Raw genomic sequence first — 14,496 nt, 5'->3', positions numbered from 1 at the left:
AGACTTTTTTACAATGAGAACATAAACAATTTGGCATCACTTAACTAATGATTCTAAGAACATATTTGGGTTTAGCACATTTACATTCAGTAAATGACTTTGTCTACCAACCTTCACATCTGAGTATGTATTACAAATTTAATTTGGAAGGCAGTAGTGAACAATGGATTCCTAGAAAGCCAGGCCAGACAGTGCTGATTAAAATTCACTTAGATGTCGGCGGTGTGAAGGAGGAAGGAATCTGATAGGAGAGGAGAATGGACCATGGGAGAAGGGCGAGAAGCAGGGGCACCAGGGGAAGGTGATAGGCAGGTGAGGAGAAGTAAGAGGCCAGAGTAGGGAATAGAAAAAGAGGGAAGTGGGGGGGGGGACATCATCAGAAAATAAATTTCTTGGAAAATCAGGAGGAGTGAAGTTTGAGTGTTGTTTCAAAGAAAGCATTGTCGTGTGTTTAGCACATAAAATATTGAGCCCCTCTTGGGCCAGCCTGACCTTTCAACCAAAAGCATCTCCATATGATGCCTGCTGTCTCTTGTTTTGTCGAATAAGGAAGCTGCTTCGTACCTACCAGTACTTTTCTCAAAGACTTCATTCACCCAACAACAATGATATACATATATTATTAAAGAAACACAGTGTACAACCAATGGTTGTTATCCACTAAACATAATGTTTTAATTACTTTTAGATGACTTCCTTTGACATGATCTATAAAAGCACATGCTCAAAGTTTTACTCACCGCTTGGGATGTCTTTATTGCTACAAACCGATGATTTCCTTCTTTGCCACAGATATAGCCAAAGGCGCGATGGTCAGTAATATCCTTAGCAATGTATGATACTTCATGAACTGCATGGTGATGCTGCATAGCCTACAACAATAAACACAGTAATATGTATAGAAGAAATGCAATATGCCAAAGAAATGTATGACGGCAAGTCTAGCCATTATTTGGTCGTTTAATGTCATCCTTCAGTATATTTAGATGTTGGTTTGCATGTTGGATTCATATTCTTTGCTGAACTAATAGATTGATGCATATTTGGTCAGTAGATAGGGAAGACCAATCGAAAGGGTAGGAACTTCTGGATTGCCACCTTTGCCACACGCCAGTGAGGGGAGAAGCTGAATAATTTGGCAGATAAATGCGTGGCTGAGAAACCGGTGCAGGGGGCACGGCTTCAGGTTCTTGGATCATTGGGATCTCTTCTGGGGGAGGTATGACCTGTTCAAAAGTGACGGGTTGCACCTGAATCTGAGGGGGACCAATATTCTCGCGGGCAGGTTTGTTAGAGCTGTTGGGGAGGGTTTAAACTGATTTGACAGGGATGTGGGATCCAGAGTGAAGCGACTCAGTACAGGATGGATGGTAAAAAAGCAAAGATAGCATGCAGTCGGACTTTCAGGAAAGGCAGGCAGATGATAGAGCAAAATTGCAGCTAGCATGGTGAGTATCAGTGCATTAAGGATGCAGGATCAAAAAGGGCAGCAAATACAGCACTCAAAATGTTATATCTCAATGCATGGAGTGTAAAAAAAAGATCATGTTGCTCTGTTACAGATCGTCAGGTATGATGTTGTGGCCATCACTGACTCATGGTGAAAGGATGGTTGTAGTTGGGAACTGAATGTCCAAGGTGTTGTATTGGAGGGTGAGGAAGATAGGCAGAGGGGTTGGCGTGGCTCCGTAGGTAAAGAATGGCATGAAATCAGTGGAAGGATGTGACACAGGATTGGAAGATGTTGAATTCTTGTGGGCTGAGTTAAGAAATTGCAAGGGTAAAAGGACCCTGATGGCAGTTATATACTGTACCGCAGTGGACCCCAGCCTCCGGGCTATGGACCGACACATTGCCGCGAAGCATGCAGGGGTGCAGTGGTGGCTGGAACGCACCCAGCACATCTTTAAGAAAAAACCCGAAATGAACAAGCTAATTTATTAGGTGCCACCCGGCATGTAAATGTCGGCCCAGATCAGAGGCGTTTGCCGATTGCGTCGCCTCTGATGACAACTGAGCAGCAATGACTTGAGTTTCTGAGAAAAACAAGGAAGGTGTAGGATAGGTGTATTCCAAAAACAAAGAAATACTCAAATGGCAAAATAGTACAAATGTGGCTGATAAGGGAAGCAAAGCTAATGTAAAAACAAAAGAGAGGGCATACAACAAAGCAAAAATCAGCAGGACAATAGAGGATTGGGAAACTTCTAAAAACCTACAGAAAGCAACTGAAAGAATCATTAGGAGGGAAAAGATGAAATATGAAAGCAAGCTAGGAAACAATATTGAGGTTGATAGCAAAAGCTTTTTCAAGTATATAAAAAATAAGAGAGTTAAGAGTGGATATGGGACTGCTGGAGAAATAATAATGGGGTCAAAGAGATGACAGATGAACTAAATGAGTATTTTGCATCAGACTTGACTGTGAAAGACACTAGCAGTGTGCAAGGTGTTGAAGGGTGTGAGGGAAGAGAAGTGAGTGCAGTTACTATTACAAGAGAGAAGGTGCTCAAAAAGCTGAAAGACCTAACAGTACACAAGTCACCCAGACCAGATGAACTGTACCCTAGGGTTCTAAAAGAGGTAGCAATAGAGATTATGGAGGCATTAGTAATGATCTTTCAAGAATCAATGGACTGGCATGGTGTCAGAAGACTAGAAAATTGCAAATATCATTCCATTCTTTAAGAAAGGAGGAAGGCAGCAGAAAGGAAATTGTAGATCCATTAGCCAGACCTCAGTGGTTGGGAGGATCTTGGAGTCAATTGTTAAAGATGAGGTTATGGAGTACCTGGTGACACAGGACAAGGTAGGACAAAGTCAGTATGGTTTCCTTAAGGGAAAATCTTATTTGACAAAGCTGATGGAATTCTTTGAGGAGATTTCATGTAGGATAGATAAAGGGAAAGTAGAGGATGCTGTATATTTGAAATTTCAGAAGGCCTTTGACAAAGTGCCACACATGAAGCTGCTTACCAACGTAAGAGTCGATGGTATTACAGCGTATTTACTGGCATGGTTAGAGCATTGGCTGATTGGTAGGAGGCAGTGAGTGGGAATAAAAGGATTCTTTTCTGCCAGTCAGTGACTAGTGGTGTTGCACTGGGGTTGGTGTTGGGAGTGCTTTTTTTAAACGCTGTATGTCAATAATTTAGATGATGGAATAGATGGCTTTGTTGTCAAGTTTACAGATGATATGAAGATTGGTGGAGGGCAGGTAGTGTTGAGGAAACAGGAAGGCTGCCGAAGGACTTGGACTGATTAGGAGAATGAGCAAGAAATTGCAAATGAAATACATTGTTGGAAAATGCATGGTCATGCACTTTGGTTGCAGAAATAAATATGCAGACTTTCTCAATGGGAAGAAAATCCAAAAATCTGAGTTGCAAAGGGACTTAGGAGTCCTTGTGCAGGACATCCTAAAGGTTAACTTGCAAGTTGAGTTAGTGGTGAAGAAGGGAAATGCAATATTAGCACTCATTTCAAGAGGACTAGAATATAAGAACTAAGAAATTGGAGCAGGAGTAGGCCATCTGGCTCCTTGATCCTGCTCCGCAATTCAATAAGATCATGGTTGATCTGACCATGGACACATCTCCACCTACCTGCCTTTTCCCCATAACCCTTAATTCCCCTAGTATGCAAAACTCTATCTAACCTTGTCTTAAATATATTTACTGAGGTAGCCTCCAGTGCTTCATTGGGCAGAGAATTCTACAGATTCACCACTCTCTGGGAAAAGCAGATCCTCCTCATCTCCATCCTAAATCTAGTTCCAGAATCTTGAGGCTATGTTCCCCAGTTCTAGTCTCACCTACCAGTGGAATCAACTTCCTTGCCTCTTTCTTATCTATCCCTTTCATAATTTTATGTTTCTATAAGATCGCCTCTCATTCTAATGAATGCTAGCAAGTACAGTCGCAGGCAACTCAATCTCTCCTGATAGTCTAACCCCTTCTTCTCTGGAATCAACCTGGTGAACCTCCTCTGCACTGCCTCCAAAGCAAGTATGTCCTTCCTCAAGTTAAGGAGACCATGACTGCATGCAGTACTCCAGGTGCGGCCTCACTAGTACTCTGTACAGTTTCAACGTAACCTCCCTGCTCTTAAATTCAATCCCACTAGCAATGAAGGCCAACATTGCATTTGCCTTCTCAATAGTCTGCTGCACCTGTAAATCAATCTTCTGTGATTCATGCACAAGCACTCCAAAGTCCCTCTGCACAGCAGCATGCTGCAATCTTTTTTACCATTTAAATCATAATCTGTTCTTTCATTTTCCTTTCAAAGTGGTTGACCTCACATTTACCAACATTGTACTCCATCTGCCAGATTCTTGCCCACTCACTTAACTTACCTTTATCTTTCTCTGCAGACTCTCCTTATCTTTTGCACAATTTGCTTTTCCACTCAATTTAGTATCATCAGCAAACTTTGATACACTACACTCGGTCCCCTCTTCCAGATCGTTAATGTTTATCATGAACAGTTGTGGGCCCAGCACCAACCCCTGCAGCACACCGCTCACCACTGATTGCCAACCAGAGTAACACCCCTGCATTACAACTCTCTGCTTTCTATTAGTTAACCAATTCTCTATCCATGCTAATATATCACCCCGAACTCTATGCATTCTTATCTTATGAATAAGTCTTTTATGCAGATGTGATGCTGAAGCTTTATAAGGCATTGGTGAGGCCTCACCTTGAATATTGTGAACAGTTTTGGGCTCCTTATCTAATAAAAGATGTGCTGGCATTGGAGAAGGTTCTGAGGAGGTTCACAAGGATGATTCTGGGAATGAAAGGATTATCATACGAGGAACGTTTGATGGCTTTGGGCCTGTACTTGCTGGAATTTAGATGGATGAGGGGAATCTCATTGAAGCCTTTTGAACGTTGAAAGGTCTCTGCAGAGAAGATGTGTGAAGAATGTTTCGTATCGTGAGAGAGTCTGGGACAAGAGGGCACAACCTCAGGATCGAGGGGCGTCCATTTAAAACGGAGGTGCAGAGAAATTTCTTTAGCCAGAGGGTGGTGAATTTGTGGAATTTGTTATAGCTGTGGAGGCCAGGTCGTTGGGTGTATTTAAGGCAGGGATTGATAGGTTCTTGATTGGACATGGATGGTATGAAAGATTATGGGGAGAAGGCTGGAGAGTGGGGCTGAGGAGGGGAAGAAAGGATCAGCTATGATAGAATGTGGAGCAGACTTGATGGGCCAAATGGCCTAATTCTTATGGTTTTATGGACATTGGCACTCTTGTGCTAGAAAGGGAAAAGAAACCCAACTCTTGATTTTCATTGACCGAACTGCACATGTAACAGAATTAATCTCAGTCATGAGTATGTGCACCACACACAGAATGCTGGGGTGCAGTTCATCTGGTCTGGGTGACTTGTGTACCTTTAGGTCTTTCAGCCTTTGAGCACCTTCTCCTTGTAATAGTAACTCCACTCACTTCTCTTCCCTCACACCCTCAACACCTGACACACTGCTAGTGTCTTTCACAGTCAAGACTGATGCAATGTACTCATTTAGTTCATCTGTCATCTCTTTGACCCCATTATTATTTATCCAGCAGTCCTATATCCACTCTTAACTCTTCCATTTTTTATATACTTGAAAAAGCTTTTGCTATCAACCTCGATATTATTTGCTAGCTTGCTTTCATATTTCATCTTTTCCCTCCTAATGACTCTTTCAGTTGCTTTCTGAAGGTTCTTAGAAGCTTCCGAATCCTCTATCGTCCTGCTGATTTTTGCTTTGTTGTATGCCCTCTCTTTTGTTTTTACATTAGCTTTGCTTCCCTCGTCAGCCACATTTGTACTATTTTGCCATGTGAGTGTTTCTTTGGTTTTGGAATATATCTATCCTGCACCTTCCTTGTTTTTCTCAGAAACTCAAGTCATTGCTGCTCTGTTGTCATCCCTACCAGCATCGCCTTCCAATTTGCTTTGGCCAACTCTTCTCTCATACCACTGTAATTTGCTTTACTCCACTGAAATAGTGCTGTGTCAGACTTTATTTTCTCCCTATCAAATGTCTAGTTGAACTCAATCATATTGTGATCACTGCCTCCTAAAGGTTCCTTTACCTGAAGTTCCTAATCACCTCTGGTTCATTATATAACACCCAATCCAGTATAGCTGATCGTCTGGATCAACAGATTCCCTCTCTTGAGATCCATTACCAACTTGATTTTCTGATCTACCTGCATATTAAAATATTCCATGACTATCATAACTTTGCCCTTTTGACACATCTTTTCTATTTTCCATTGTAATCTGTAGTACACATCCCAGCTACTGCCTGTGGTCCCCAACCTCCGGGCCGTGGACTGATACATTGCCGCGAAGGCGGCATCATCTCTGGAGGAACTCAGTTGCCCACCTTCTAGCTTGTACTCCTTCCCCTCCCACCACCTACTTATTCTGGCATCTTCCCCCCTTCCTTTCCAGATCTGATTAAATGTTTCAGCCTGGAATGTCAACTGTTTATTCATTTCCATTTATGCTGCCTGACCTGCTGAGTTCCTCCAGCATTTTGTGCGTCTTGCTCTGGATTTCCAGCATCTGCAGAATCTCTCATGTTTACAGAAATCATCAGTTTAGACCAGAAGTTCATGAACATGCATATCTTGCACTTAAGCAGCAGATTATTCTTTGTTTGATTCCATTAGCTATTTTAATTGATAGTCACATTTTCTATGAGTGATGTGTTGGACAAAAAAAGTGAACAGGAAGTCTATCAGGTAAAAATGATCATTCTTTCAGTTGTATCTAAAGGGAAGTGCCCGAAAACCAGTGTCAGTGAAGTGAAGACATAACTAGAAGGAAAAGAGATAATTATGGAATGTATGCATTTGATATCTAGTCATGTTATGTTAAGTTTTTTACTGATAAATGCTAGCTTCATAGACTCTGTGCAGTTTTACTTCATCAAGCTGTCTTGAATATGTGCTTTTTGGTATATTACGTTTCTTATATTCTAGTTTTTATTCAAGAAAATTGGGTCACATTATTTCTGGTGTGTTCAGCATTTCACGAGGGAGTATCTGAGCCATAATATCCAGTCTATTTCTGGCAAACGAGCAGACTCTTTGTGCAGAAAGGGATTTATATAAGAACAGCAATGTGGATCTATATTTGGAATTGAGCTAATTTCACTTTGTCTCTTCTGGTTTTATCCCAACAGTCCTTTTGCCACCTTATCATTGTAATTCATCTCACGATTTTCATTGTACATTTAATGCTTTTGGAAAAAATGAAGCCAACCATGTTAGAAGGTTTCATTTCTTCTGAATCCTTTAAATGCAGCATGGATTTAGGCAGGCTTTACAAGTGAATTTGGAGCAGTGAGTTAAAATGACCACTGGGTTCAAAGATGAATAATGTCTACTTGGACAAAGAACTGTAATATGACTGGATATGTGTGTAGGTGGGGGTGGGGCAGGAGACTGTTGATTCAGTGGGGGGAAGTTATTTTATTGATGGCACAGCCCTGTGCTATCCTCCTCCATTAACAATTGCTCCACACTAGTAGAAGCCCTGGCCTAATGAACCAGCAGTTTTCTGCAGGAGGAATAAATCAGCAAATGTTTTCTTTAAATCAATGTTCCAATTAACGCCAATCCCATTAACGGGTGTAGGCTATGCTCTGACCTTTTTTTCCTGCTGTTAAAAGCCTAAAGAATACTCAATGTTGCAACCGAAGAAAATAAAGAGGATGGAAAATAAGAAGTCTCCATCTTCTTTATTCTTCCATATTGTTGGTGTTTTTCAAAATATCCTCCTTTCTGCACTTAGCCACTTTATTTGACAGAGACACAAGAGACTGCAGATGCTGGAACTGTTTGTTGCTTTTCTCTCAATAACTTTGTTCCTTTTTAAAATTTACCCGAATGATTTACAGCTTAATATGCTACATTATCTGTTCCTGTCTCACAAACCAGAAGCAATCATTCAGAATGTGCTTCTTTGAACTGACATTGTAATCAAATTCTCTGCCAAATGACTGGCAAAAAAAGTGATTGACTAACAGTACTACAATCTTACTGCAAAATTTAGGATGTTTTTGTTTCTTTTGAACTGTTAAATAGACAATGACAGTAGTGTAGTGTCTTGGCAATCCTAAAGCTCGTTTCAGTCCCTTTGTCTTGACTCTTAACATATACTTCTACTTTAATTAGATAAAAATCATCTCCAGGTCTGAAAAAGGCATAAGATTTTTCAATGATAACTTCTAGTTAGGAAGATTTTCCAAAGCCTACACGACTGGAACATGTCTGAAGGACACACACTATATAATGACTGTATTGTGTCTGAGTGGTGTTTCACAGACCCTGTCCTACCAGTCTTTTGTATCTTCAATAAATGTTTTGTTTCTGGTCTGACAATGTTGCGTGATAACCTTAAGCCTGTGCTCTGATAGAACTGCTATGAGCTAAGGATTTACCACATGAAAGGAGATATCCCACAGCAGATTGAAGCTTTACAATAATACAGTGCTTCTCCTGCAGAAGAATGTGAGGAATTTAGTGAAGGGTTGAATGAAACCAGAGACACAATAGAACAAATGACTCTCAAAGGGAGGGAGAAGTTAAGTAAGACTATAAGACCATGAGACATAGGAACAGAATTAGGCCATTTGGCCCATCATGTCTGCTCCCCCATTCAATCATGGCTGATTCTTTATTTTCGCTCCTCTGCCCCACCCCCTCCCTGGCCTTCTCCCCATAACCTTTGAGGCCATGTCTCATCAAGAAACTATCAAGCTCTGCCTTAAATACACCCAATGACCTGGACCCCAAAGCTGCCTGTGGTAATAAATTCCGCAAATTGACCACCCTCTGACTAAAGAAATTCTCTGTCTGGGCCTTTCAATGTTCAAAAGGTTTCAATGCGATCCCCCTCATCTGTTTAAATTCCAGCAAGTGCAGGTCCAGAACCATTAAACATTTCTCATATGATAACCCTTTCATTCCCGGAATCATCCTTGTGAACCTCCTCTGAACCCTCTCCAATGCCAGCACATCTTTTCTTAGATAAGAAGCCCAAAACTGTTCACAATACTCAAGGTGAGGCCTCACCAGTGCTTTATAAAGCCTCAGCATCACAGCCCTACCCTTGTGTTCTAGACCTCTTGAAGTGAGTGCTAACATTGCATTTGCTTTCCTCACCACCAACTCTACTTGCAAGCTAATCTTTAAGGTGTTCTGCACAAGGACAGCCAAGATTCTTCGCATCTCAGATTTTTGGATTTTCTCCCCATTTAGAAAATAGTCTGCACATTTATTATAAACCAGATTTAGGAGAGAAGCACAGTGATTAGGGATATAAAACTAAATCAGTGAAAGAAATGGTGAACAGGTCCCTTATATTCTATCTTCCCCAATCAATTAAATCATGAGAGATCTGTATCTCAGTTCTATTTACCTCCACGGGTTACCTATCCCTTACAAATATCGATCAATAATAGCTTTAACCAGTAATACAGCATCGGAAAACCATCAGCCCTTCAGCTTCAACAGGTTCCTGGCTTCACCTACAAGAGAAAATCTGCAGGTGCTGGAAATCCAAGCAACACGCACAAAATGCTGGATGAACTCAGCAGGCCAGGCAGCATCTAGGGAAACGAGTAAACACTCAACGTTTTGAGCTGAGACCCTTAATCAGGACTGGATAAAAAGATGAGGAGTCAGAGTAAGAAAGTGTGGGGGGGGGGGGGAAGAACCAGAAGGTAATAGGTGAAACCGGGTACGGGGGCAGTCAGCAAAGAAAGAGCTGGGAAGTTGATTAGTGAAAGTGATACAGGTCTGGAGAAGGGAGAATATGATAGGGAAGGACAGAAAGCCATGGAAGTAAGAAAAGGGGGAGGAGCACCGAGAGAGGTGATAGACAGATAAGGTGAGAAGGTGAGAGGGAAAAGGGAATGGGGAATGGTGAAGAAGAGTGGTTGGGCAGGGGATGGGGGGCATTATCAGAAGTTTGAGAAATCTACGTTCATGCCATCAGGTTGGAGGCTACCAGATGGAATATAAGGTGTTGTTTCTCCAACCTGAGTGTGACCTCATTGCCTTACCTGCCTATCACCTCACTCTGGTGCTCCTCCTCCTTTTCTTTCTTCCATGGCCTTTTGTCTTCTCCTATCAGGTCCCCCCTTCTCCAGTACTGTACCTCTTTCATCAATCAACTTCCCAGCTCTTTCTTTCACCCACCCACCCATAGTTTCAGCTATCACCTTGTAGTTCTTCCTCCCCTCCCTCTACTTTCTTACTCTGACTTCTCATCTCTTTTTCCAGTCCTGATGAAGGGTCTCAACCTGAAATGAAACGTTGACTGTACTCTTTTCCATAGGTGCTTCCTGGCCTGCTGATTTTCTCCAGCATTTTGTATGTATTTCCTGGTTTCACTTATAACTTATCAGCTAATTTCCCTTCCTCTCCCCCACCTTTTTTATTCTGGCCTCATTCCCCTTCATTTCCAGTCCTGATGAAGGGTCTTGACCTGAAATGTTGACTGTTTAATCCTCTACATAGATGCAGCCTGATGTGCTGAGTTCCTCCAGCATTTTTGAGTGTGTTCTGGATTTCCAGCATCTGCAATACCGCTTGTGTTTAAAGATTCTACAGTCTTACCAGGAGGTATTTAGCCACCGGGGAAAAGCTAAAAGTTTAGACTTGAAAACACAAAATGAAATCAATTACCAAGTTTCCATTCTGACAAGTATACGGAAACAGGAAGGAGATTTTGTTAAGGTGGCCATGCTAGAATTGAAGAACAATGTAAATTCATTGCAATATATTTACTATGAGCTCCATGGGAAAGAAGAACAAAATGGACATATCACCATTTCCAATAATGCACACAAAATGCTGGAGGAACTCAGCAAGTCAGGCAGGATCTATGGAGAGGAATAAACAGTCGACATCTCGGGCCAAGTTCCTTCTTTAGGTTCATTTATAAAGTTTGGTGTTTTCTTAACAAATTTTTCCTTAGGGTTGTTATAGCCAGGGTGACAGTAGGGATAAACTCCCACTACTTACTAAATGCTCCCAATGGCGTGCGTCTCAAATAGCCTCAGTCAACCAAGTCCAACTCCTGGCCTTTGTGAATGATTAGCTACTAAACCCGGTGGAACCGTTTCTAATGACAGGAGAAGGGTCAAAGGCGGGTTACTGGCACCTTAAAACCAGTCACTTCATGCAGATAGGGCTCGTCAGCCCTTGTTGGTGGCTTATCTAGGAGAGGAAAAACTGATCTCAAACCTCTGCTGCTTTGGCAGTTACACCCACTCAAGGTAAAGCTTTGGGAATAAACCCCGAAGAAAAATCCAGAGCTGGAGTCCCTAAGGCAGTCCTACGTTGAGTTCAATGCTGACTGGCAATCCCCGTGATGCCATTGGTGCCAAACTGCATCGGCCTCTGCCGCTCCTTTGGTTTCATCAGCTGCGTGGAGACGGGAAGCATCCTACCAAAGGGCAAAAGCTTGCTCTTCATGTCATACGGCTCTGGCTTGTGCATCGCACAGACAGTTGGGGCACAATGTCAATGGTCGACCCCGTATTCCATAGTACTGTTATTATGCTGATGTTTTTTTTTGCCAAAAATCTACTGAAAGAGAAGCTTCAAAGATTTTCTAAGCTCAGAGACGAAACAACAACTTGAAGTAGCTTTTTCTTTCTCTTTGCTGTCACTGGACCTTTTCTGAAGGTGCTGACTCAAGGTACGGAATCTTCTAGTTAGTGACATCGCTGGATGGTAATGGGGAGAAATCTGCCTTTTCTATTGGCACTAAACGTATGCAAAATATTATTGCATATTTGATTTCACTGAAGTCAGAGAAACAAGATCTGAGGGGCGGGAGGGGGAGTAAACTCAGCAGTTGATGTTCTCGCATGTCAAGTGTTAGTGACCAAAGATAAGTTTCTCTCTGACGTCAGAAAGCTATTCAAATGGAGATGCATCAGAATTCTATTATAATTGAAAAATCAAAACAATGCTGAAATAGAATTGGAAACCCTTAACAGCTATCTATGGAAAGAAAAGCAGAGCCGACATTTCGGGGTGAAAACCCCTCATCAGAGCCAGTTTTAATAAAATGTATTTTACCTGAAACAATTCCTCTGATTACTCTGCTTTGCTTTCCACAGGTTCTGTCTGACCTGCTGAGTATTTCCAGCATTTGCCATTTCTATATCAGGATTCTGTCATTGATTATCATGAACATACATTTTTTTGTGCTGGCGCGTAGCCAAGTGGTTGAGGCATCTGTCTAGTGACTTGAAGGTCGCTAGTTCGAGCCTTGGCTGAGGCAGCGCGTGTGTCCTTGAGCAAGGCACTTAACCACACACATTGCTTTGCGACGACACCGGTGCCAAGCTGTACGGGTCCTAATGCCCTTCCCTTGGACAACATCAGTGGTGTGGAGAGGGGAGACTTGCAGCATGGGCAACTGCTGGTCTTCCATACAACCTTGCCCAGGCCTGCGCCCTGGAAACCTTTCAAGGCGCAAATCCATGGTCTCATGAGACTAACGGATGCCTATAATTATAATATTTTTTCAGGAGGGTTTCAACATAATAATCAAGAATGAGAGATTGGAAGATGTTTCCATTTTTGAGTTTAAGGGCACACCTGTAGTCTTAATGTCTGCAGACTGCTTACAGGGACTGATTCTGGTCTGAACTCAATAGGCTCCTCCAGTACGTTGTGTGTGTTGCTTTAGATTTCCAGCATCTGTAGAATTGCTTTCTGATTCAGGTCTAGACTACTTACTACCAGAATGTGTAGCGCACTTAGAAAATGGGCCACACTTAGAAACCTGGGAGACAGCTGTTCCCATGAAGGCTATCCTATTTATTTATTTGTAGTTCTACAAGAGGCTTTGGTTAGAATTGTTAAAGATGATAAATGTTGTATATGTTTAAGAACTTACAACTTACTCCATTTCCTTTCTCTCTGCGTATTTGTTTCATTGAGAGTGGTAAATGAATGTTATGTTATGTCAATCCTACAATCTCATAAACTGCTTCCTTTAATTTCTTTCCAAATAGACCTTAAACATACAGGGACACAATTTTGCCTTCCAAAGCTTTATCATGTAAAACTAACTTCTAGTCATGTTAATAACACCAATACTAGTGCAATAACATCTCAATGACACAGGTTGAACCAAAGCATCACAGTTCTTTGCTTTTGGAAAAATTAAGCTGATGAGATAGCAAAGTGGCACACATCGACAGATTAAAGTTTCATCTCTTTCTATACTCATCAGGAAAGACAGGAAAATGACTTAGCTTCATACTTGCTCTCTCTGTCAGGGTAGAGTTGTGTATGCTGGACTGGCATACAGTGGTGTGTAAAGATAAATCATGTGACTCATAAGCATTCAATTTCATGATTAAAGTAAATGAGTGTAGGTGGCTGCGTGAAGCAAGATTAGAGGTTGTACTGCAGAAAGATATATACATCTGAATACACTTCTTCAATTCTAATTTCACTTCTACCTCATAATTCCATGACTCTTAATTTTTGATGCTGAAAAGAAGGAATGGTGCTTGGTTTTGTTTTCCTTTTTAGGTAGATAGATAGATAGATAGACAGATAGGTATACTTTACTAATCCCGAGGGAAATTGGGTTTCATTACAGCCGCACCAACCAAGAATAGAGCGTAAATATAGCAATACAAAAGCCACAAACAATCAAACAACAAAATGCAAACTATGCCAGATGGAAAGTAAGTCCAGGACCAGTCTATTGGCTCAGGGTGTCTGACACTCCACGGGAAGAGCTGCACGTTCGATGGCCACAGGCAGGAACGACCTCCCGTGCCGCCAAGTGTTGTATCACGGTGGAATGTGGCCAAAGTCCAACAGTAAAAATCCCACAGTTCTGAGACAGGTTGCAAACCCATGTTCCATCTACCTACTCCTACCAAACTATGCCTCTGCCCTTCCCCCTCCCCTTCGACACCTGGCTCTATCTGCTTATGATTTTTTTTCTTTTCTATTTGTTTCCACTTATCAACTACCAGCCTTTGTCTTCACAGTCCTCCTTTCCCCTTCCCTGCCTGGGCACATCTGCCCAAAAATCCTCCCCATCTCATATCTGGTTCGACCTACAACCGACTGGCCTTTGATCTTGGTGCTACCCATGCCACGTGCTAGTGAGGCTAGAATTAGAAAGGTCATACAGTTTAACACATGGCTAAGGAGGTGGTGCAGGAGGGGAGATTTCAGCTTTTTTGGATCATTTGGCTCTCTTCCTGGGAACGTGGGACCTGTACAGATGACACAGTTTGCAACTGAACTAGGGTGGGACTAATATCCTAGTGAGAAGATTGCCTCGTGCTGTTCCACTGTGGTTTAAGCTAGAACTGCAGTGGGTTGAGAACCAGAGTGCCAGCACAGTCACTTGCCATACAGGATGAAAAAGTAAATTGGCTTCAACATTGGCTTTGTGGGAGCAGCCAGACAGTGATAGTAGTTGGTTGC

At 42.0% G+C, this 14,496-nt stretch overlaps 1 protein-coding gene across 1 annotated transcript in view; it reads right to left on the bottom strand.

Annotated features, from left to right (window-relative positions):
* Window positions 1-14,496, bottom strand: part of dab1a (DAB adaptor protein 1a) — a 383,120-nt gene that overhangs the window by 108,205 nt on the left and 260,419 nt on the right. The window contains exon 5 of the mRNA XM_072274548.1: window positions 741-872. Within this exon, the coding sequence (XP_072130649.1) occupies window positions 741-872 (132 nt within the window). The remainder of the gene's footprint in view (window positions 1-740; window positions 873-14,496) is intronic.

The sequence above is a fragment of the Mobula birostris genome, chromosome 12 (assembly GCF_030028105.1).
Source record: "Mobula birostris isolate sMobBir1 chromosome 12, sMobBir1.hap1, whole genome shotgun sequence".
NCBI classification, from domain to species: domain Eukaryota; kingdom Metazoa; phylum Chordata; class Chondrichthyes; order Myliobatiformes; family Myliobatidae; genus Mobula; species Mobula birostris.
Note: the sequence above shows the minus strand (reverse complement) of the source record. Positions and strands in the feature narration are given on the sequence as shown.